The sequence below is a fragment of the Mastigoproctus giganteus genome, chromosome 8 (assembly GCF_048544385.1).
Source record: "Mastigoproctus giganteus isolate SK-2022 chromosome 8, ASM4854438v1, whole genome shotgun sequence".
NCBI lineage: Eukaryota > Metazoa > Arthropoda > Arachnida > Uropygi > Thelyphonidae > Mastigoproctus > Mastigoproctus giganteus.
In genome coordinates, this window is record NC_143582.1 from 66,541,527 (window position 1) to 66,568,301 (window position 26,775).

The 26,775-nt window shown below is 37.0% G+C and overlaps 1 protein-coding gene across 1 annotated transcript in view; it reads left to right on the top strand.

The window, feature by feature from the left end:
* Positions 1-5,265: 5,265 nt before the first annotated feature.
* The window catches only part of LOC150081588 (uncharacterized protein CG3556-like), a 36,522-nt gene continuing 15,012 nt past the window's right edge, over positions 5,266-26,775 (top strand). Inside the window, exons 1-2 of the mRNA XM_090379450.1 lie at positions 5,266-5,374; positions 24,799-24,961. Of these exons, the coding sequence (XP_090235576.1) occupies positions 5,317-5,374; positions 24,799-24,961 (221 nt within the window). The 5' untranslated portion in view covers positions 5,266-5,316. The remainder of the gene's footprint in view (positions 5,375-24,798; positions 24,962-26,775) is intronic.

A 26,775-nucleotide genomic window follows, 5' to 3' on the forward strand; every position in this document is an offset into this window, starting at 1 on the left:
TTGCAACCTTTATGCAACAGTTTTGGTAAACATGACAAACGACAATTATGGCTGAAATATTATCAGAAGCCCTCAATTTGCTTGAGTTTATCATTTTAAATGGAAAATAAAATGAAAAGTTCACCAGGTGCAAACTAATATTTAGTTGAACAGCCTCTGGCCCTGATGACAGCAGCACACCGTCGAGGCATTGACAAGATCAATTTCTGAAGATAATCAACTGATAGTTCGTGGTTCCGAACACCAATTATGGCTTCCTGAAGTTCACGAAGGGCCTTTGGTTTCTTTCTGGCAACTGCAGATTCTACACGATGCCAACAGTTCTCTATAGCATTCGGGTCTGGGTTGTTTCAGGCGCCTCCGTAGCCAGGTGGGAAGGAGCAGCAGTGCGTAGCACACGCTTCTTGATTAGACCGGGGTTCGAGCCCGTCACCACCAAATACGGAGGATGCGGAAAGGTCAGGGACTGAACACCGCATATTCCCGGAGCAATATGGCCCTAAATAAATAAATTTTCTGTTTATACTCCGGGACGACCAAACGGTCAGAGGAGTTCACAAGATAGACAGAATACAAGAAACAGCACCGTATTCAGTAGTCACGGGCTTGAACCCCGGTCACTCAAGGCACGTGTACTTATGCACCCGCGCGCCTGACCACTTAGTTACTAATGCTCCTAAAAACCAACAACCGGGCTGTTTCCTGACTAGTAATGAATATTTTCATTACAAATATTCATTATTTATATCCAGTTGTAATGAATCTTTTCACCTGTAACAAATGTAAACATATTATTGTCGAACCTCTAATGAGAAATGAAGCTAAAGTAACTACAGAAGTGCCTACTTACACTTTTCGCCCAATGACAATGAGTACAGTTGTCCTGAAAGATGCAGTTACTTGGCAGGTTGAAATGGTCTCTAATGGTTGGTAGCAATTTGCCTTCCAATATAGGCAGGTATCCATTCACATTTACGGAACCTTTTATAAACTGCAGGTAACCTACTCCGCGATACGAAATGCACCCCCATATCATTTGGCTGGTAGGGAATTTCACTGTAGACACCATACAGGCTGGATGGTATTCTTCCCCATGTTTACGGCGAATCGTTTGTCTGCCCTCAGAGCCATGCAGGTTGAATTTCTTCTCATCCGAGAAAATAACTGACTTCCACTGTTCAGGGGTCTATTTGTCATGCTCCTTTTTTTTATTATTTTTTTATTTATTTATGTTAATATGCAAAATATTACTTGCATTGTTTACTTTGTAACCTCAAAGTATCATCAGCGTTTACCTCAATCTGTTCAGGTTATCTTGTGTACAGTATTTAATTTTTGTATAGTTGTATAAGTTCCTTTTTGTTCTTTGTTTTTTTTTTTTTAACTATTTTTGGCTCGTACTTTGTTGGGCTCTTGGCGTCCCTCTCTTCTGTTGCTGCCGGTTGGTTGCCCCTGGTCTACCTTCCCGTGATGCTGGTGGCGCGTTTCCGACCCGCTGACTCCGGGTAGCCAAACAGCCAGTTCACTTCTGGCCATTTCTGCAGAATCCTCTAATTTAAAAGTGAAACGAGGCGGAGATTAACTAACGTTCCAGGTGCCGCCCAAGACAAATACATACATACATTTGACATGCTCTTTACACCAAATGAATCGGGCTGTTTTCATTTTTTGTGTGAGGAGGGGCTTCTTCTTAGGATGACGAGCTAAAAGTCCATTTTTGAAGAGGAGTTTTCTGATTGTTACTGCACTTGCTACCACTGCTGTATGTTCTTCTCATTCTCTTTTTAGCTCAGACGAAGAAACTGTACGCTTTTTAAGGCATAAGCGCTTCAAAATGCGGTCCTGTTTTGGCGTAGAGACTCGTTTGCGTCAGGTTCCATTTTTCCTATCAGCAGACCCAATATTCTTGAGGTTGGAAAGACATCTACTCACTGTCGACTGATTACAAGACACTCTATAAGCAATATGACGGGAAGAACATCCTCACGTAAAGCAACAATAGCACTCTTTCTTTGTGGCGTCAACTGCACGCAACTCGCCATCCTGACACAAGCAAGGAATGACTGCAACTCTTGCAGAGCATGCTTATATCTCGCAAAAAGGATTCTTCTACTTCCATTCTCATCTTTGGTGACACCCCGATTTCTAGGCAAGATGATATTTCTATTTCGGGATTACCCTGACTTATAATTTCTCTTGGCACAAACACATTACAAATATTGCTGCCTCTACATCTAAAAAACTTGGTTTTCTACTTCGCTCTCGGCGGCGTTACTTTTCTTCCAAACAGCTGTTCACTCTGTACAAATCGCAAATCCGCCCTACCATGGAAAGATGTTCCCACATCTGGGGCGGTGCTCCCGAAACCTCTCTGTCTTCTAGATTCCATTCAGAAGAGGACAGTTAGGTTAATTAATGACTCATACCTAACAGACTCTTTCTACTCTGTTTCATAGACATACTGTTTCTGCTGCATGCTTTTTCTACAGATACTTCCCCGAGCACTATTCCTCTGAATTGGCTTCTATAATTCCCGCTCCCGCTCTCTCTCTCTCTCTCTCTCTCTCTCTCTCTCTCTCTCTCTCTCTCTCTCTCTCTCTCTCTCATTCAAAACAGTCGGAACACCGGCCGTCACCAGCCAACATCCATTTACTGTCCATCTTCAAACTCATCTTCCTCCTTTATTCACTGAACTGCAGTTTTCTGAAACAACCTTCCTTCATATGTATTTCCTGAAAATTGCAGTCTACAGAAGTTCAAGTATAATATCAACAAATATCTTCTTTCATTTTCTCAACCTCTAACCCATGCACGGTACTAAGTATTATAGGTTCTAATAACTCTCGTGTTTGGGGTTTCATTAAAAAAAATCCAGCGTACAATCTACTCGCAACACTTAGAGTTTGCAGAACAGTCTCTACAGCAGCCATCCAGGCCGGAACTATTCCTCTGGATCTGTATGCCGCCTACAGAAGATTAGTAATTAGAACTAAAAAGAACATCCCCACTAAGTTCCTTGACGTCGACCCAAAAGCTGAGAAAGCCAGATGCTACGAGTTAGTGAACATCTGGCAGACCCGCTGGGATACATCCCAGGTTGGGGTCGTTACCAGAAGGTTCCTCCCAGACGTCACCTTTACATCCTCTAAGTCTATCCAATCCTGGCTTTCCCTTACCTTGGAGACTTCCTTCCAGGTTACAGACGGCTCTGTTAATGAAAAACTGCACCAACTAGGTCTCTGCTACTGCGGAGCCAAGGAAAACTGGAGGCAACTTCTTTTGACTGTATTCTATACGAAGATCTGAGGTGAGATTTAGTGAACAATCATCCCAATATCTGAGAATCAATGACCAGTTACTCTTAACCTCTGAACATTTATCTGTTCTTCAGAACTTTGCTACTGAAGTCTTTGCCCGCAGGAGGAGATCATATAGGGTGGTCATCGCTACCGGCGTTGGGCAAGTGGATTAGACAGAACTTTTTTTTCTCATCGCGTTGTCTGGAATCAACCACTCCAGTGCAGCATTTTTTTTTTTTTTTTTTTTTACCGGCCCACTTTTTTTCCCTCCCTCTTCTTCCTCGCCCTTCTGTCGGGAGTGGGCCACTCTAGGACAGCAATTTTTTTTTATTATTTATTTATTTATTTATTTATTTATTATTATTTTTTTTAATTTTGTAACCTGCACCACGGGAGTTTTTTTTTTTTTTTCTTTACTCTGTCCCTCTGGAATGGGTCCCCAGAGGATGGCCCACTTGCGGGAAACACCAGGTGGGTCAGAGTCTCTTTTGAGACGGGTACGTGCTTTGCTGGGATTGGTCCACCTTCCTGTGGTGTGGGCGAGTACCCAGAATCATCACACCTGTACAGACAACAGACAGGCACTCTGCACCATGGTAGGCAAAACAACAACCTGCGAGAATGATATGTGCAAACACAGCCCCTGGCTGGCGAACCTGTGGACTAGCACGTCGAGTACAAGGGAAACAAGACAAACCTGATCAGGAAGAAATACCAGCTCAAGGCACGAACTGAGCAAGGGACTGGACAGTAAATGGAACCAGCAAATTCCACCAGAACTGGCAAAGATCAGCAACCCGGATAACAACCGGCAACCCTCTCTTACAAAGGCGCAGAGAATAAGGAAAACACAGTGTTTTTTTTTTTTTTTCCTCAGTCCTGAAATCCTGAAGGAACCTGATCACTGCACTTGATATGGATCCCGGAATTGACACCTCTACTACCTGGACAAGACTTGACCAACGGTGACAAACCACCGGACATGCTCCCTTGCATGGTCCTATCTTTTCCCCTCTCCCCCGGTAGGGGGAGGGAAAGGGAAAAGATTTCTCTTCGTAATTCCTCTTAGCATATTCATATTGTAATTTATCCAAATTCCAGCCAGTCCTTCCAATTCGTTTGAATTTCTTAAATCTAAGATTGCACTTTGCCACCACGAGACAGTGATCACTGTCAACTTCTGCTCCAGGCTAACTGTGGCTCGACTTAATTTGGTTGCGGTATCTTGTAGTAGTACTTCAAATAAGGTATTGGTTGTCACCATATCGTACTGTTCACAGAAGTCGAGCAGCCTGTTGCCTCTGCTATTCCTGTTTTCCGTTTGCCATCTGGTGACAAAAAATCAAAGCTTTCGGTTATAAATATCGACTTTTTTAAAGGATGATTTAAGTGGAATTGGCGGTGAACTCCATGCTCAGTTGGCACAGGAAGGGAGCATAAAATTTACTTATATTACAGTTCATTTATATATCTTGGCAACCTAGAGTCACAAAATTGTTTATAAGTCCAGATTTGTTCAATGCGATTTTTTTTAAAATAAAACACTGCAAATTATTCCAGTATTTTCTGCACAGCAACGACTCTAAGTAGCTATTTGGCACATTGATTTTTCTATTATCTAATCAAAAATTAAATTTTGCACAAATTTGTTCTTTTCACAAATCAGTCCATTTTCCACTCAGAATTCACCGATCCTTTCACGTTAATCCTATGATAATCGAAAGTGCAGAGCAGGAAAAACAAAATAAGCCTTCATCGAAATAATATGATGATATAGTTATTATCACACAGATAATGCGATGTAACAGTCTGTTCTTAGAACCTAAAATTTCCTGGGTTTTCAGTAATAAGGATATTAGAGCTGAGAAAACAACAACTGTCATACCCTTACACCAATGTGTTGAAACACACCATGTGAATTCCGGCCTTACTATCACACGTCCTGTATATAAATCAAGGCATGCACACCTATACCATACGGCGCAATTCAACTGACTACAAAACAGTATCTTTTAATATGGCTTCTACTTGGACTCTTTTGTTTGCCGTGCCGTTTCTGACGGCATTCAGCTATGGTGAGTTGCAAACTTGTTTTTTATTCTCAACCATATTTCAATTTACTACATTAATACAGTGATAGCCTCACTGTTACATATTATATTACATTCTAACATTCCCGTTGTTTTTTATTTTTTTACGTTTCTTTTATCCTAACTCAATATACTCGCACTAGTGCTTGCAAACCGGTTTTATAATCCGGTTTTCATATTGAGTTGTTAAAACCGAAACCGAGCTTCTAAAACCGGATTCGAATATTTTTTTAGTTAGCCCTCCAATATAGTTTTTTGTTACGAACATTTTCTTTTGTTTGTTCGTTTGTCTGGATCGTTCAACTGCTTTATGTTTTAAACATGTTTTTTATGTTATTTTATTTTATGTTTAAGTAGGTACGAATCTCATGGGCAAGCGGCCCAAATCTAGGAGGGGTACCTTTTATCTTCTCACCTGTATCATGGCACGATGCAGGTGTACATTTACGACTGAGTGAGTCGGAGCGATAGCGTAAAAGAAAATGCTCAACGTTTCTCCGTTCCATCTTGTTCGCCAGGCAAGTTATGGAACGCGCCTTGTTGATGGTTACCCACTAGAAACAGATTCGCTGAATATTGCTTCAAATTTCAATCGTAGAAAGTTTTTTGCTTCTTTATTCCTATTAAATTTGCGATCAAATGTTCTCCAAAAAGCAGCTTCACCAAATTTAGCTTTTATGTAATTTTGAAAATACAATAGATTTAATTGGGGAAAAAAAATGCGAGTAAATAAATAAAAAATTTCTTTCGTGAAAATTTTGAAACTTGCCTCGTTTAGACTCTTCATTCAGTGCTTGCGGGAGTGACGCATAGCATTGTGCCTTTGTTATCTTCAATATTTTTATTTAAAATTTTCGGTGCTATAAATTCCTACTAATTAATATTTATTACTCTTAATATATCTAAGATGAAATCAAATGTATGGAATTATTTTGCTCGAAAAAGCAAAGATGAAGCACAATGTTCGAAATGTCAGAAGATAATGAAGTCGTCTGGAGTATCTACATCATCTTTGATGTTGCATTTAAAGAAAATGCTTCAGATTGACATTAAACAAGATAACAGTGAACCTTCCGTAAAAATGGTAAGAATATTAGAAAACTTTATCGTTAAAAAATCTATGGAAGAAGAGATTTCAAAATTAGCTGCTTTAGATGGATTTTCTTTTAATTCAATTGCCAAGAGTGAGTTTATACAATCAAGCCTTCACCTTCAGAGAAATAAATACGATAAATTACCACCAGCCTCAGTTAGTGGAATTAAAAATATGGTTCTGAATTATTATAAAACTAAGAAAGAAGAACTCATTCAGCATTTCAATAATCCATTGGTTTTGGGTGCATGGTATTCATTGACTCTATACAAATATACGTCTACACAAAATAAAAGGCATATGAATATAAATGTGCATTCAAAAGACAATCATTGGTCGTTAGGTCTTATTGAGATTAATGGTTCACTTGACAGCAGAAGAGCTGAGCAAATTGTGAATGGACACTTGAAAGAACTTGGTTTGAACTTGGATGAGGATATTGTTGCCTGCACCACCGATGGAGCAGCAATGATGATTAAGTTTGGCAAGAAAATTACGCCTGATCATCAACAATGTATAGCCCATTGTATACATCTGTCAGTTATAGATGTACTTTATGAAAAATCAATCAATTATAATAAATAAATAAATTTTCTGTTTATACTCCGGGACGACCAAACGGTCAGAGGAGTTGACAAGATAGACAGAATACAAGAAACAGCACAGTATTCAGCAGTCACGGGCTTGAACCCCGGTCACTCAAGGCACGTGTACTTATGCACCCGCGCACCTGACCACTAGGCTACGGCGGTATGGTGCCACAGTCTCTCAGTCTCCCAAAGACAATGAAGAAAATGAAAATAATGAAGAAAGTAGTGATGATGAAGAAGTTGAAGAAAGACAACAAGGCATGCTTTATCAAACCGACTATACCAATGAGCTCATTTATTTCTTCAATCCAATGGCCAAGATTGCACAAACTATTAACAAAGTCAGAAAAATTTGCAAGCCTTTTCGAAAATCGCCTACCAAAAATGACATATCACAAAATTTTGTTAAAGCAAAATTTAATGGGAAAGAATATAAACTTACATTAGATTGCAAGACTAGATGGGATAGCACATTCTGTATGATTGAGAGATTTTTGAAATTGAAAAATTGCATTCCAAATGCTCTATGTGCAGTACTGTCAACTGAAGCTGTGTCTGACGATGACAGGAAAACACTTGAATTGCTATGTGAAACTTTGCGAACAGTTGAAATGATTCTGAAGGCTATAACCTCAGAAGATACAGACTTACTTAAAGCAGAGTCTTCAATAGAATTTCTGCTTGCTAAGTTTGATACAGCAGAAACCCCATTTGCTTTAAAGTTTCACCAAAGCCTTTTGCAGCGTTACAATGCAAGACGAAATTGCCAAACTGTGGCTTTGCTGAGCTATCTACACAACCACAAATAGTTTAGGAAAGAAGATTCAGGTTCAAGAACTTTTGATTTTCCAAGTAAGCAAGTTTTGAAAAAGCGTGCTGAAGAGATTATTTGAGATTATTTGCAAAATATTCCGAAGGAGTCTTAGCGTTGAATGAAGAAACTGAAAATAAACGAACTGTTCTTTTAGAAGAAAACAAAGACTCGTCTAGTTCCGATGTTGGGGATACACTCATGCGAGAGTATGATAGTGTAATAAAGAGATTAACTGAAGAGACTTCAAAATATCCCAGTGAATTGGAAATCAGCAAAGAATTTAAAATTTTGGAGGCAACTAGCAGTAGAAGTGAAAAGCTGGAGAAAGTTTATAGAGCACTGCTGACCATTAAACCAACAAGTGTCCAATCTGAGACAGTGTTTTCGATTATTAGTCTCTTTAACACAAAAATAAGGTCAAGTCTATCAGGAAAAATGCTTAATATACTGTGTTTTTTAAAGGGTCATTTTCAGAAAAAACCTGAGCAATAAATAGTAAAATACTTTCCCCAAGCTGTTTTTTTCACATTATTTTTATTTATTTATTATTATTACTATAGGGCTTATTATTTTTTTGTTTACTATATGAGAAGATAGTTTTTATTCAAAGGATTTGAATACAATTTGTAATTTTCTATAATCTCAAGCTGGTTACTTTTTTGGAGCATTTTAATGTTTTTTTTTTTTTTACTATAAGAGGTGATAGATTTTGTTTAAAAGATTTGATTACGATTGTACAATCTACCCAAGATAAAATAAATACCCGTGTTATAAGCTTTTAATTATTTTCCCTAAGTCTGAGAAAATCGGGTTTAAAACCGGTTTTAAGAGTAAACTTCGGTTAAACTCGGTTTTGAAATTTCTCGGTTTTATGCAAGCCCTAACTCGCACGGTGTTATCTACAGAAATGTAAGGGCAGATCGGTCTAACTTTCTGAAATTACGAGTAATAGCACTGTATAATTTAAAGATATAATATGACAATATAACATTGTAATCAATATAGCTAGGTTCGCTCTTATCAATGGTGCTAGAAACGTGTATACAGGTATCGATCGTTTATCGCACTTCCTTTAGTTTTCAAACAGTGGAACATTTTCGTTTTTCCCAGTTTTTCTAACTTATTACGAAAATCTCAATTTTTCATGCATATGAAGAAAAAGTGTTTTTTCGTAATTTTCACCATGTCGGATCAAGGGTTGTAGTTATTTAATTTCAACAACCTGAAGGTGAATTTACTCATCACTACAACTACTATTAAATCAACATAATTCAACCGAAGCTTAGTTCATACTGCGCTCTGTTATTTACATACGCATACGACAAGAAGGAACAAAAAAAAAAAAAAAAAAAAGTAAAACGAAACGAATAACATAATACATACAATGGTGTTTTGTTATGTATGTTAGGGTCGGTGGCGTTGTGTACACTCATCGTGGTTTGTTTGGTTCGTACTACGAATAGCTGAATGCATTATGTAAGATGCTCTGAACATTGGTCAGCGTGTTAATGCGACGTATAAAAATATTTCAAGCGCCTTACCTGGCTGGACAGCTACTTTACTCATCGTGTACATACTGTAATTACACTTGAGAATAAATAAGGATGTGCCACTGCGCACGTTATCCGAGCTAACCGCCCTGCCTGAGACGTCACCAGGAGACATTCCTCGTAATCAGTATAAGGAAGACAAAATTTATTCGAGTTTATAATTCCGGATTGTGCAGCAAATGGTTGCTTCCATATTGTATATGGGGGCGCCTCCGTAGCCAGGTGGGCAGGAGCAGCAGTGCGTAGCACACACTTCTTGATTAGACCGGGGTTTGATCCCGTGACCACCAAATACGGAGGATGCGGAAAGGTCAGGGAATGACCACCGCATATCCCTGGAGCAATATGGCCTTAGTTGCTAATGCTCCTAAAAAAAAAACCAAACCCATACTGTATATGGCTACTCCAATACGGTAGCATTCCATTAATTATACAAGACAACCAAACGAATGTTAAATAATACTCTCTTCATAAAAATGATAAAATGAAGCATAAAGGGCTTACTGCATTTATTTTCCTTTATTTTGTTATTAGCGTCCCCACCCCGCCCCAAGAGTACGCTCATAACCGCGTCTGCAGAAGCGGTGTTCGGGAGGAATCGCCCCTACTCTCTAGGCCTGAAATCGGCTAATTACAGCCTCAACTGAAGACTTTAGCAATTCTTCCAGGTGAAGAAAATCGAACCAAGACCTCTCCCAAAGAGTGGCAGATGGCGATGTAGAGAACCAACTTAACTACCACAGAGGCTTATTGTGTGCAAAAAAAAAGGACAAAATTAATTTAAAACATGCATCACTGTTATCATTTTACAGATGATGTATCTTAATTTCCTTACGTTATACTATGTTTCAATACATACAAAAGAGTTATCGCTATTTAAAACCAGAGGCGGTCCCAACATTATAACTTCCGAAATCAGCTCTACTTTAGAAAAATGCTTGCGTGTATGAAGGAACACGTCGAAAAAAGAGAGAAAAGGAAAATTTTTCAGAGCGCAAAAACTGTTGCACAGTTTCTGAAGTAAAAACCTTGTCATAATATAAGATACCCTTCTAATAACGACAGTGCAGAAAATAGAATTTTTATTTTCTCTCTTTTTTATTTTTTGAAGAGATTAGCTGAAAGCAAAAATCTCAATAATAATAATGATAATGCTGCAGAAAACAGAAACTGTTTTTTTATTTATTCGTTTTTTTTAAAAGAATGACTGTTAAAAAATTAAAAAGCTGCAAGGAAAAAAACGGCATAGTTTAAAGCAGGAGTTCAAATTTTAATTTAAGAAAATAAGTATTTTAAACGAGAAATTAAGAAAAAGTATGCGAAACTGAAATCTCTGACAATGAAAAGTGAGCAGGATTTCCTCGATTTACGGCCAGTTCTATTTATTTATTAATTTATTAAAGAACATTGCATTAACAAAACCGATTTTAAACTAATTTGTTTGAAAGTAGTAGTACATTGGCAGATTAATCTTTTGGAAAGGCAATATCATTACATCGCCAAATGGTTAATGATAAAGATGAGAGAGTGCCATCAACCAACTGTCTCATCTTTTTAATGAATGGCAGATTATTTTATTATGGAGATGAAGATATCATTTGTGTGAAAGTAGTGCAATATTTGGCAACCCGTTGTGAAGACAGTTCTCCTGTAAGCATTGTGACAATTATATTAACAATTACTATCTGTTTATTATTTATTAGTCATCAGAAGATAAAGGGGGAAACCACAAGCTATAACATGGAGAAAAACAATAGGGGACTCAAGGTCACTCATTTGGCTTTATAATCACTTGGAACACTATGTTCGGGTATGGGGGACCTCACCTAAAAACACAGAGATCCTTGAAAAGATCCAAATAGGAACAAGTGATATCTGTAAACAAGCGACCGTATTAGGAAAGATTTCGATTATGTGAACTATAAAGATTGCCGACCAGCCACATTAGAGGGGATCTGACTTAAATCTATAAAGCTTTAGAGGTAATTGTAAAATGAATGAAGGCGAAATTTTCACTGTTATAAAGGATTCCAGAAGTCGGGGTCATAAATTCAAATTATCGGGGAAGAGGTTTAAACTGGAATTGCAAGAAGTTTTCTTTTAGCCAGCGTGTTATTAATTACTGGAACGGGGTGCCTCCGCGGGTGACTAAGGCTGAGAGCTTAGAGAAATTTAAATGTCAACTGGCAATTAGATATGTTATAGAATATCTTAAAATACCGTTATGATTGGACTAAGTTCAATAGCAAAGCTTAATTAGACGGTAATCACCTTATATAATCTGCAGTTGTTACTTGAAGTAGGGTGGACAGATAATTTTGGGGTTTGAAAAGTTTAAATAATTTAGAGTTTAAATGAATTAATTAGTAAGGATACGGGATTAAAAATTAAAAACGAAATTAAAATATGCTCAAGGAAGTAGAAGTGCACAACTCCGTCCTTAGTTGTCATTGAAGAATTAATTAATTAAAAACTCTAAAATATATGAAACCCGGTGAAGCCAGAAGTCATAACGACTGATTTTCGTTTTTTAAACGTCTTCAGTTGGCAATACTAAGTGAGGAGGGAACGCGTGTTATTTAAAAGAATTTCTATGTTCTCGTGATGCTCTTTGTGACGTTCGGGAATTTAAGGTGCGTGAGATTCCAGACCGGAGAAAGGTTGGAGGGTAGTTTCGCATTTATGATATTTAATTTAGAATGACGGCGAAACCATTCTATAACAAGGGCTTCGTATTGAAATTTTATAACTAATTTTTAATTTTATAATGGTGATGGCTGAATCAACTAGAGGGGTGTAGTTGTGGGAATGTACGTGTAGTGTAAGCTCGGTGCTGGATTGCCCTGTTTTGAAACTGTTGTAGTGGTAATAAGCACGTGTATTAGAGGTTTTTGTGGTACCGTACTTAGTAGTGGTGTTTCCGATGTAGCAGGCATTGCAGTTTTGCAAGCATTTAATTAAATATACAATATTATTCATATTATTTATTGGGTATTTACATGTCTCTTTGTATGTATTGAATAATGAGCCAAGTTTGTTATACGAGGAAAATATATAAGTTATTACACTTATATTTATTACACTGACATTACTTATATTTTCCTCATATAACAAACTTGGGTTTGTTATATGAGGCCACTCGGCTACGGCGGCCAATCAGTAAAATCCCCGACTTATCTGGGTTCGAGTTACACGAATATGGCTTTTGTTTTCTTTTTTTTTTTTTTTAAACATTTTGGATACTAACATCTACGGTAATTAGTTCTGGATATAGGTTTATATATTACAATAATATTTAACATAATTTAACGTTATCATAATTATATTAATATTTTGATATCCTAAGCACTACTTTTTTAGCTTTAACTATCCATTGAAATGATTGTTCATTTCAATGGATAGTTAAATTTTAAAAATTAAATGGATAGTTTCATTTCTTAAGTACGATATAAACATATCTTATTTAAACAATGTTGGACTACGGTTATCACCTTGCACAGAAACTTTTGGAACCAGCTACCCGTGTAAGTTGAGGCCTTACTGTATTATTAATATAATATCGGTGTTTAGATACACCATAGATAACTCTTAATAAACTACAAAGTAGTTGTTGTAGGCATCATTTGCTGTTTCTCATATTGTGCACAACTACTTTGTAGTTTATTAAGAGTTATCTATGGTGTATCTAAACACCGATATTATATAGATACCAAACTCTTAAAGTATTATGCCTTGTGCATTTATTTATTTTAAATGTATTATTAATGAAACACAAGTCACGGGAGCGGAATGACTTCTAGAAAGTAATAATTTTTCTTTCGTTGAGATATGTGTATCATCTTACCAAGGCGACCTGTGTTCAGTTTTGGAAGGGAGCGATAAAATTACAGCTGAAAATCGCTTGCCGTTAGCAAAAATATTTACTCCCTGGAACTACATTTTGTAATACTTTAATGAACGGATTTGAGTGGCTCGATTATGATGTCACTGGGCAAATCGGACGCTTATGCGTACACCCATTTTCTTTCACCACGTTATCATCAACAAAAAACGCTCGCAACCTTTCTCCCCATCGAGTGATACCCACAAGGATCTCCACTGGGGCCTTTACTTTCCAACATTTATATAGATGAATTTCCAAATTAAGTATCCGCACTACAAATGCATGTGGCGCTATTTGCTGATGACACCAACATGTACGCTACAATATTAGATTCCACTGATCGCCATCGACTTCGGCATTTTTAGAGAAAGTACATTAGTGGACAGTTTTGAATGGCTTATATATTAATCTTTCCAAGAGCCAACTGATTTTTTTAATCATCATCCAGCTCGTCTCACAAAAAAACCATCAATAGACCTGACAATACGCAACCAATTCAAAAGTGTGACCACGTAAACGAACTTTGCGTCTTATTTTCCTGCAAAGCGTTTGTTTTGATAGCACAAATCATTACCAAGTCATTTCGAATGACAGACTTCAATAAGAGGAATAGATACAGAGTTAAATAGCATTAGCATTAGTAGAGGGAGGCATATGATGCAAGAAAGCAAGCTTATGCAGCATCAGCCAAAAAAAAAAAAAAATACTCCCATTTCACCCCTCCGTTCGTTCGAAATACCTGTCCAGCTGAGCCTTAAATTTATTTAGGCTATCAACTTCCACAACAAGGGATGGAAGTTTGTTCCACCAACCAACTACCCGCTGGCTAAAGGCAAATTTCCGCACATCTATCCTACATCTATCTTTCCTCAATTTGAATTTATGCCCTCTCAGGTGATTATTCTGAGCAAGAGGAAGAATCCATCAGCATTGAGCATGCTCAAACCATTCAAGGCTTTATACAGCTCTATCAGATCACCTTGCCGGTGCCGTCTCCAGACACTGTATTTTGCAAAACTTAAGCCTTTCTTTGTAAGAGCAACCCTTTGTCTCATTCACTAATCTTGTTGCCCTTTTCTGTACTCGTTCCAGCAGCTCTACATCCTTCTTGAAATTAGGCCTCCAGACCTGTATATAGTACTCAAGGTGTGGCCTGACCATTGCCTTATACAAGGAATTATCACCTCCTTATCCCTGTAAGAAAAATTCCTGTATATCATTGACAAGACACCATGAGCTACTCTTGCAGCCCGTCTGCAATGCATAGAAAACTCCTATCTGCCTGCACAATTACCCCCAGGTCCTTTCATTCTCTACCACTGTCAGTGTAGTACCACACAGTTGATACGTTGCTCTGGGGTTACCATATGTGCTTCCCATATGTAGTACTTTACTTTTGTCAATGTTAAACTTCATTTGCCACCTCTCAACCCATCTGCGCAACCTTTCCAGATCCTGTCGCAGCAGCATACTGTCAGTAGTGTCCTTAACAACCCTGTCCTTAACACCCCTTTGTATCGTCTGCAAACTTGGACATTAAGCTTGATATACCATCATCAGTATCATTTATAAATACAGAAAACAACAATGGACCCAACACTGAACCCTGAAGGACTCCACTAATAACATTAGTCCATGATGAGCAGTGTCCATTGATTACCACTCTCTGTCTTCTCCCACTCAACCATCCCTTTATCCATAGCAGCAATCTGCCTCCAATGTCACACTGCTCCAATTTGTGCAGCAGTTTTCCATGTGCAACAGTATAAAAAGCCTTTCTAAGATCCAAATATATAATATCAAAGTTATTCCCTGCATCCAGTTCTTTTGTGACTGCATCATAGTATCCAATCAAATTGGTCAGGCAAGACTTTCCCTTAACAAAACCATGTTGTATCTGAGCTATAACTGAAGTCTTGTCTAGATGATTCTGCAGTGCTTCTTTAACCAGTGCCTCCATTAATTTTCCTGGAACAGAAGTTAAACTCACAGGTCTATAATTACTTGTGTCAGCCTTTGATCCTCCTTTGTGAATTGGAGTCACATTTGCACATCTCCAGTCTATGGGTACCTCCCCTGATTCCAAATAAGCTCTCATAATTATGGCTAAGGGTTTGCTTACTTCCTTTGCTGCCTCCTTTAATATAACTGGATAGATCCTATCCACCCTGGGTGCCTCTTTTATGTTTATCCTCAACAATTTCTCCTCCACTTTCCTCTCAGTTATTACAAAATCATCTAGCTCACTGCCAGAGTTTACTTCACCTCTGGTATTCTCCTTCCTGAACAACTCCTCATGTGTGAATGTAGCTGCAAAATACTCGTTTAGTTTGTTAGTCACCTGAGCAGGATCACCAATAGTTGAACCATCAATATCCAGTGGACCAATCTGATTCATCCCTTTCCTTCTAGAGTTTACATAGGTAAAGAACTCTTTTCTGTTTTCCTTTGCATCCTTTGCCAAGGATTTCTCATAATCTGCTTTTGCCTGCCTAATCTCCTTTGTGGCTTGGTTATAGACCAGCTTATATCTATCATAGGCTTCCATGACACCCATTAATTTATATGTATCCCATGCATTTTTCTTCTCTGCCATGTCTCATTAGTTCATCTGACATCCATTTAGGCCTAAACCTCGAACAATATTTCTTAACGATACTACAGCCATGATGCTTGGTTTGGTTTGGTTTTTAATGGCGCATTGGCAGCTACGGCCATAATGCACAGACATGATACAGTTCTTCTCTTCAAAGCAATGGTCATTCTCACCCTTGAGTTTGCATCAACAGTACGAGAAGCTATACAGAAAACAAACCTCAACAGAACAGAAGCAGTTAAACGAAATTTCACTACGCACGGTCCAGAAATCCACTCTACTGCCGTACACTCTTCTGTGAATCGCTGAGCCTACTTGCATCTCAAACCGTTCCATGTCAGAATAATTCTTTCAGACCTGAAATTTCTGAGAAAATTTCTCTCAGGAGAGCATGAATCTCCTGGAATACTTATGTGACCACTTTCACGTACAGCGAAGGAACGTCCGACATTTTTTTTTACACCCAGCCCTCCAATACAGACAATGGAAAATACTGCCGGATGAATACACTCGCAATTGCTGAAAACCTTTTTAACCCAGGTTAATACTGTATAGTTTATTGTCTTAACTTATTTATTATTGTCTATTAGTATTTTACTGTTATTGTACATAGTGTAAATTGCCAATAGTCTTCTGTCGTGCATGACTTGTTCAGAAAAAAAAAAAAAAGAAAATGATAATGATAAAAGCGATTTCGAAATTACATACAAAGATTGCTGTATTTCAATTCTTTAGAATAAGAAAACCGACATTTCTATTTATCCTTTTTGCTCTCAATAACAGTACGTATATAATTCAACCCAAAGAGGTTGGGACCTAAGCATAGACATGTGCCTATTGACAAGCATAGACAAGTACCCAGGCCTTAACACACACACACCGGGATCTCTTAAACATGTTTGTTAAATTGCTATAACATATTTATAAAAAGAGGTGGATGCAAGGCAAGATTAGAATGTACACGAACACAGAAAACACCAGGGCACTTTGGGCGATAACAACCGATTTTTGACACTATATAATGCCAAAATGAACAAATTAAAAAAAAAAAAATCAAAATCAATAAAATGAAACCTAAAGCCAGTATTGATATGGAGATCTTCAAAAACCAACTACACACTAGGATTCTAGGGCGATCCATTGCACCGACCTGGATTGGCATGCTGGATGGGCAATCAATCAGTATTATATTAAGGATGGATCTGTAAGAGATTGCTTTGTAAAACTGCATTGTGATAGTTTTGTAAAGCCTCGCCTAGTGTCTGGTATTGGTACAAGCTTAATGCCCCATACGTCTGTTATGAGACGTATGGGGCATTAATAATATGATGTTATTATTAACATCATATTATGTTAATAATAACATAATAATACTGTACCTCAAGCTATAGTCCTCGACCACCTCTGTCAGAAATACCACCACCATCATCACTTGGCCCCAAATGGAACCCAACGTTGTCCCACTCTGCCCCGTGGAGGCAGACTAGGTACACTATTATTATATTTATTTACTCTTGCAGGTCCTGTCACCTAATTTCCTAAGATTTCAGGGGCAAAACTGGATCGCGGTTAATTTGACATGTTTAAATTTAGACGTATGGGGCATTCGCTTGCATATAGATAGAATGAGGGGTAGACTGAAGACTGGGGAAAAGACAGAAGTATGGGGGACATTAGAGAAGGCGACCCCAATCAAGGCCCACGCCACCGCGGGAGGGGGAAGAGCCCGAGGAATTGGGAGATCAACTATTGGCTTGGTATGGTTGTTGAAGATCACCTAAGTTTTTCAGCAATATTGCGCGGGGGGGGGACAGAATTCATAGTTTCGCCTGTGAACGATTCCAATTAAAAGTGAATATACTTGCATTTCGTTTGTATTTAATTCGCGTGCATTGCTAACTCTGATGCTATGATCTGTATACAGTAATCAGCTAATAAAGAATGACATTTCCAGAAACAATAATATTTATATACCTCCACCTGACCGGGAAATAAAATTAACAACCATATAATGTGAAGTGAGTACAAGGTAAGTCAATCCTTCTCATATGGAAAAAATAGTATAATCTCTTCATTTTTAAATATTTTTCATTATTATATTCCGCGTGTCTTTACTGTTAGTAAAAACAATTCGGTGGAATTATTTATAAATGTGCATATTTTTAAATATATATAAATATATTAAATTATATATAATATATATAGTTAAATACATTTGAAAATTTATTAATTTAAACACGCATTTTTAAATCATGTACAATTTAGAGCTTTGCTTCAAACATTAATTATTTAAAACTGATGCAAATATAGTTTGAGATATCGACTTGTACGAAATTAAACAACGAAAATTTAAATAAATTAAATACTAGTAAATTTTAATGAAACAAACTGCCAAGTATGAGTTTAACTTGGAATATTGGGTTAAAAATTCAAAATTTTCCGATCGATTAGAGTATATTTCAAAAATCATAACAAAAAAAAAAAGTTTAATTCCAATAAAATAGATCTTACAAGTAATAATACTCCCCAGTAAGAAGCAGTTCTTATGCCATACTTTATCTCTTTATAATTAAAAATTACAGCACAACAAAATTTTATCTTTTTTTTTTTTTTTTTAACATCGTCAACCCCCCCCCCCCCCCAATATCTTTCTCCAGGTTAGCATGTTGGACCGAATGATATAGGCTAGGAGGAGAGTTCAGTGAAAACAATCCTGAAATATTTACACTTAAAATATAATTTTTATTACTTTTTATGAGGAAAACAGTTAACAGCTAACAAGTTAGACATAACTATTTACTTATACAGACTTTCCAGTAAAGATAAAAACATTGTGCTGCATACCGATGCATTAAATAGTATTCTAAAAAAAACATATAATAATATACAATAACATCACATCCGACTCCAAATTGAATTAATATTTTATTTTTATTTATTTATTTTGCCTACCATTCTACAACCCCCAAGAAATAAAATACCCAATCTCAACTTAACATGCAAAACAAATCCACAGACTGCAGGTTAAGCCCAAAGAATTGGCAACATTATTTGGCAGCTTTAGATATTATATAACCGCATGGGGGGGGGGGGGGGGGCTCACATCTGGTGATTATGGGCTTGGCAGACCCAGGGTCCTGAGCTGGATATCATCATTCTTCTCTTTATTGGCGATTCCTTTCTACTTCTGACACTCTCTCTCTCTCTCTCTCTCTCTCTCTCTCTCAGGGGTAACTCGGGAAATTTTTTTTTTTTTGTTTTGTTTTTTTTTTTTGTTGGCTGGTGCAGCATAAGCCTCAGGCTTCCTTGCACCATGTGGCTAATAATAATAATATATCTGAATTGCATGGTATAAAAATATTAAAATTCAAAAATTTAAGAAAACATTGATTTTAGACGAAATTTTACACTTCCGTTATATTTATGAGATCAACAGAATGCGCTTAACTCTTTCAGTAATTTATCTTAAAAAAAACAAAAACCACCTTACCTGATATAACTGGTTTCTCATATGCACTACGGAATAAAATGACACTAATTCACTATCCGGCTTTACAAAAGTTATTTCCCTGCAATTCAATGTGTCACTTTATCACAAATACTTTACTATTCACTATGGCCTACAAAGACACCAACTCACTATAGGTTAATGGCTTTACAAAGTTATTTCTCTGCAATTCAACCTGTCACTTTATCACTAATATTTTACTCTTAGATGTCAGCGAAATTAAAAACACCTTTACCAGCAAAGCAAATATAACCTGCTTGACAAAATTAGTATCGTTGTTGTCTTCTGCTTCTACGTGAGCATTCGCGTGTACGCGAACGCTCACGCGACACGCGATTAATCCACAACTGCTCCAGAAGGCAAAAAATGTCACTACATACTAGAAGAGAATTTATAATAATATTCTTTAGTTACAGATTAATAGTAATTATATATCAATTATTATTTACTTATATATATTATTAATTATTAATCTATATATATAATTAATTAATAAGATAAATAAATAATAATTAATATATAACTAATATATTATTAATACATAGTATACATTTAATATTATTTATGAATTATCGAGGAATACATTATTGGTAGCATTATATAATAATAATAAAAGGGTAGTTCTCTCATAATAAAAATTAATAAAAGTTTTTTAATAAAAATTAATAAAACAAACAATAAAAGTTTTTTTTTATTTTTTCCTTTTGTGTTAAAATATTTATTAAGCTATATTTATTACACTGAACTCTGCCTGGTCTTTATTTTTTATTATTTAATTATTATTTCAAATTTGCTTTCAAGTAATTTTTGCTTGCAGTAATATATATATATATATATATTTTTTTTTTTTTTTTTCAATTGTGGCACAACCACGTCATGTGTTTCATACAACTGCAGAAAAAAGACTGAATGGGGTTGGGGGGTTGTATTTTACGGGTCAGCAAAGTTTAAGGTCAATAAAAAAAATATATATAAAAGTTGGTGGAGTGCAAAGTTCGACAACTAAAAGACTGAGGTATAAGACACTGAAAGGACTGAGTAAAATGAATGAGGAAGGTCTGAAAGTTCTCTCCCTGCTGGGTGAGACACAAATCGGGGGACATAAATACAAAATTTGAGGGAATAACAAAAGATTGCATCTTATGCAGTTCATATAAAGGCAGTGGTTTATCTAGCATTGAAATAAGTTGCTTCGCAAAGTGGTGGAGAAGTGTGTCCCTGTTTAAAGCAAAACTAGATGATTACCTTACCTTGTGGTGATGGGAATAGTATGAATATTCTATTTTGTTTGGATTATTATTATTTATTTATTTATTTGTTTTTGGCTGTTGCTGGAAAAAGTTCACTTCCTTCTATCACATGGCCTTACTAATTAGTATTAACTAATACTAAAAAGATTTTCGTCTACTATTATTGGTAATTATGCGATTAAGAATTATCAAAATGGATACAATTATTTATTTTGTATTGATGTCGACATCGGGCTTGCTATAACATTTCACTATTTGGCAAATCCTATTGCCACATTTAATTGTGAAAAAGTTCAGTTACCTGTTGATGGCAAAACAACGTATTATAGATCTCATTGCTGAAGTGGCTAAAATATAATAAAAGTATTAAAGAATTACATGAACAGCATTTAGTTGTTGATCACTAAACTGCGCTTTTTTATTTATATACAAAATACAGTCTTAAGACACAAATAATATAAATAATTGTCTTAAAATGTATTAATTTCTGATATTCTGGTATTAATATTCTGATATGACTGATTATGATCAGTCATATCAGAATCTAAGGCTACCAGTCAAGGTAACGTAGCGGTTTGAATCGTGTCAATGGTCTAATTGGAGGTGATAGGTGTTGCCGGAAGGTGATGTGCAGTAACTGCTGCAGACAACGGCTATTTTCACTGCGCAATTTCCGAATTTTACGTGGGATCAAATCTAAACAGAATATTCATTTTGTAATTTCACTGACAGTTTCACAAATTCGTAATCCTCATTTTCTCTTCAGTCAGAAGCAGGAAGTTTTTTTTATTATTCCCCGCCAGTAACGAAAAGGTATTTGTGCTAATATAGGTTTACCATAATAATTTTTTTTTTATTGTACTATGAGGTCTCAGCCAGATTTCCGGGCAAGCAACCTATTTATAATGCTGTACCACTAAAAATGTACAATTATCTCATATTCCTTCGCAAAGGGTCAATTCGTTCTGAATGGAGCAAATGATCCATATCAAAATGAAATATGACGAAGGTATCTGACACTATAAAGTCCCAACATAAGGTTGTGATGATCTCCAGGGATCGAATTGACACTTGTAGGTCCACTATGATGATTCAAAATGAGGAGAAGTCCAATCCAGGACGTAGATGTCTAAATTAGGAATTATGGTCCCAAAGAAGAAGTCACCTTTTCCTCAGGCGCCTCCGTAGCCAGGTGGGAAGGAGCAGCAGTATGTAGCACACTCTTCTTAATTAGACCGGGGTTCGAGCCCATCACCATCAAATACGGAGCAATATGGCCTTAGTTGCTAATGCTCCTAAAAAGCAAACAACAACAACTTTTCCTCAAAATCTGAACAGTCCCAATAGTACAATAGTTAACAGCAAAGGGGAATACCTCAATCAGTCTCCATGTACAGTCCCTGGAATCACAATAACACCACGATGAGCCTGCAATCCAAGAGGCTCATTGCGGTAGTTTAACCCTCTCCACTGGAGTCCCAATTTCTCCGATACAAGCTTACCCGAAAATCGTCAGCGGTCTCCTCAAAAACTGGTCTGAATCACCTGTTAGTGGAAGAGGCATCTGGAGGATGTATCGTGAGGTTCCTTAAAAGCTGTAGTGTTCACAGGGTAGACTCCCACCTATAGCCAGAACGGTACCAGTCATCCTGCGTCCACCCTGACTACCATAATAATATTCCGTTCTAATGTAGCACGTTATGTTTTTTCAAGCCTTCATTCAGTATCCGGCTCATGCTCCTCCAATTTCAACAAGATCCTCCTTCTTCTGAATAAAAAAAAAAAAAGTAAACTGCAGCCATTATCAATCCACTGAAAGATGGAAACCTCCTCAACAATTCATGTTGACAGAAATGGACAATTACGGTCGATCTGCCAACCCGCATTGGACCAACGTGGCAGATTATGCCACGCTGGCCAATGCGGCAGATCGTATATGGTAGATCGACCGTATTTAGCAGTGGGCTTGAACCCTGGTCTACTCAAAGAGCGTGTACTACTGCACCCCCACTCCTGACCAGGTCACTGGGCTACGGAAGCCTCTTGCGAATAGCTGGACTACAAAATTTCGAAGTGAGTACAAATTTTATTTTGTGCAAACTAACAGTTGTTCACATCCCGGAGTAAGGGAGTGGAGATTAAGAGCTTCGATTAATTGTCCCCTCAAGTCACAATACCCCACATTCATAGAAAAGATAGTTCCAATCTTCTGGGAATCCGCAAATACATAGAATAGAGTATACTCAATAATTCCAAATTCCCTTAAAAAAAAAAAAGGAACTATGTCGAGTCAAAAGATAAGTTGTATGGAGATTGGGATTAAACAAAGTTTCCCATTTCCCATTAGCATTGTTTCATCTTCTGAGTAAATTTCTACAACACCATTCACCGATACCACGTGTATTCTTTTTTTATTTTTATTTTTATTTATTTATTTTTTTTTGTACAAATATTATGCTGAAGATTACGAGCCACAAGAACAGTTTTTCATTTAATAATTAAATACGAAAATCCAACTATTATTATATAACATTCTTATTATATAGTTATGATAATAAGTCAGAGGAGCAATAACCCATACAAAAATATAGCCAGAGGTATTATATAATTGGAAAGAGGAAAGCGAATATTTAACATTTTTCCCCGGACGCAAAAATGGGAACTATGTCGAGTCAAAAGATTCTGACAATGCTTATAATGCTATCCATTGCACTCAATTACAATGTGTGCATATTAACAACATGATGGCACCGATGAAATGAATTTAAAGCAAAATTAAATAAACCCTAATCTTCAATAAACGCAAAAATATGTATATCATATTATACGCATTTATAAATGTATTCCTGTTTTCAAAAATTTTAACTTCATTTTGCTACATTACTGTGGTATTTTACAGGCCAAAATATGCTGGTTGTTTGCTTAGTGTACGAATGGGACACTACTTGGGTCAAGGATAACTTCCCTAAAGAAGCTACTTGTCTAGAGATTTATGTCACTAATTTCAGAATTATCTCTAGTGTCAACTTTCGCGTTTGTTTAGAACATCCCTTAAAAGATTATTTGGCTGACTTTCCATAAGGACTTTAGAAAATTTAAGAGAGAATTCCGGGTTATGCATTTTAAGTAGAACTGTTTTCTACATGAACAAGTTCCATATGGCCTTGTTCCACGAATAATCTTTTAACAGCACCCACGAGGACGGGAAATTAAGTGGCAGAAACGCACATACATTTAAATCCACTCTACATTTATTTATGGTACAAACAAGCAAGGCAAATAGTTACAGAGTACTTATCTTATTATTATTATTATATTTACGAGCCCATACTCAACTTGAATACAGTATATGGCGGGCCTGACGAGTAGGAAAAAGATAATCGCAGAGACAGGGCCGCTACTGCCCACAAGTAGACTAGGCAATTTCCTAGAGTGCATCTGGAACTACCACAGTCTGCGCGGGTAGCACGGTGGTATCGTCACCATCCTCCCCACACAGGGTTGAAAAGGCCCGGGTTCGAATCCCGTTGATGACGCGAGGAACTTTCATGTTTTTTTTTTTTTTTCACTCCGTAGCTGAGTTAGTCGGTCTCAGACGTAGATAGCAAGGTTTTTTCCCCCAGAAAGTAGGGTTTTTCGTCCATCAAACAGACAAATCGACCATAGACACACGCAATTAACAGACATAAGACACAGCACGGCAGATGAATTTAATTATTCAGGTGGCCTAAATATAATAGTTTTGGGACTACCACAAATTCTGAATAAGCCTAAATAAAATTACCCCATTTAAGTAAAAATTACAAAAACTTAACGAAAGGAGGAATGTCTTAAACTGATCACAGTTACGTTAAACAAGAAACTTTGAGTTAAAGTGTTTTGTTAACACATTTTGTTACTTATCAAACTTATCATGAACTTATCAAACCCTTCCAGGGACCACACATCTAAGAGCTCGCCTAGGGTTCCAAATACCCTTTCGCCGACCACGAATATAGTTAAAAGTTTAAGTAAAAGGTTAATCACGAATTCACTGCAAGCGAGTTCATGCGAAAGTTGTGTGGATAATAGCATGCATGCACAACACCAACTCGTATTTTTACAATAAACACTTTGTTTTTACAGCAACCAGCGATGGAAATTGTAAGATCAACGTGCAGTATTCCATTAGAATTGGAGATGATATAGAAACTGCTACAGAGTATTCGCAAAATTTCGAGGTAAACGACGGAATTACTTTTTTTAAGGTGATGGAACAGGCTCAAGAAACAGACCCAGAAAGATATAAGTGAGTATGAGTAACTTCTTTTCGTCTCGTCCCAAGAGATTTCTTCTCTCTAAACAATGGGAAACCATGCATTTAAAATAGAACTGTCTAATACATTTAGGTATTACATTTAGATATTACACTAAATATGAGGCATAATGTTTCATGAATTATTTATAATTTCTTTGTATTGTTTAAGGAAATATTTATCATCTATCCAGAAAGACACTATATATATATAAATACATCGAGTGGCCACTTTATTAGGTAAGTGCACCTAATAGCGAGTAGGTTCCCACCCTCCTCCATTTAGCCCTTAGAACAGTCTAGATTCGTCGTGCAGTGGATTCATGGATTCAACGAGGTGTCGAAAGCGTGCTACAGTGATAAACTGTTTTCCCATATGTTGCAAATTAGATGGTTGCGGACCTCTACTCCGAAGAGCTCACTTCTCCTCGTCCCATAGGTGTTCAATTAGATTGCGATCTGGTGACTGGGAAGGCCACTGTGGTAGGCTGAATTCATGTTCCCGGAACCAGTTCTGTACAATTCTAGTCTTGCGATTCATTATCCAGTGGGAAGAGCCCATTCGCAGAGGGATAAACGGCAGCCATGAAAGGATGCGATGGTCGGGAACGATTTCCAGCTGACCTATGGCATGCAAATGTTGCTCCACAAGCATAAAGTGGCCCAATGTGCTTTACGGGCAAACTCCTCACATAATTATACCGCCATCGTCAGCCTGCATTACTGACAACTGGCAGGAGGAGTCATGGACTCATGATGTTATCACCATATATCTTTCACTCTTGACGCAGACGCACGATAGCTGTTGCTGGAAGACTAATCATCTGCTTCACATCGTAAGTTCAGTAACATTTTTTCAATCCTCCACTGTCCGGTTTTAGAGTTCCTTAGTCAACTGTAACTGTACTTTTTTTGTTTTTTGCTGAAAGAAGTGGAACCAAGTTCGTTCACTGGCTGCCATACCCAATTATTTTGGACTGGTTACTGATATGCTGAATAAATATTTTGCATGCACATTCATATGTGAAGAAGTTTTTAAAGTTGAGGATACCAGTAATGTCTAACCAATACTAATTGGGAGTAATTTTGACAGTGCTTTTACGTAACTAAGGATGGTCTAAAAGATGTAATATCTAAATGTATTACAAGCAAACAAGACACCAAGGACGCACAAGATATCTAACAGAATCCAATCAATTATAAGGAAGGAAGATGTAAGCAAACCTTTAGCTATTGTAATGACAGTATCTATGGGTTCAGGCGATGTGCCTACAGATTGGAGATCTGTAATCATGTCTCCTATTTACAAACTCCAGATGATCTTGCATTGCATCCTTAAGTGAGGACGCTCCATGATCTTCCCTGGCACAGAAGTCAAAGTGACCAGTATGGAATTATAAAGGAATCACAGCATGACTTTGGTAAGGACAGATCATGACTGTCTAATCTAATTAGCCACTGTGGGGATTGTGAGTGATGAACTGGATAGAAAGAATAACTGTAAAGTAAAGCTTTTTATACAGTCCCACAAGTGATTTTTTTATAAATTGGAGAATTGTGGTATTAAGAACCACTCACTGCTACAGATAACGGGATGGTTAAGTGCTATGAGACATAGAATAGTTATGAATGGTCACTGCTCTACATGCACTAATGTTATAAGTGGGATTCCAAAGAATTTGACTCTTGGTCCCTCACTGTTTCTACTGTCCATTATTCATACTGATGTAGGTATTTTAAGTTTAAATTCTGAGTTTGCTGTTGATACAAAGACCGGCAGTACAGTTAATGCTAGTATTGGAGTATAC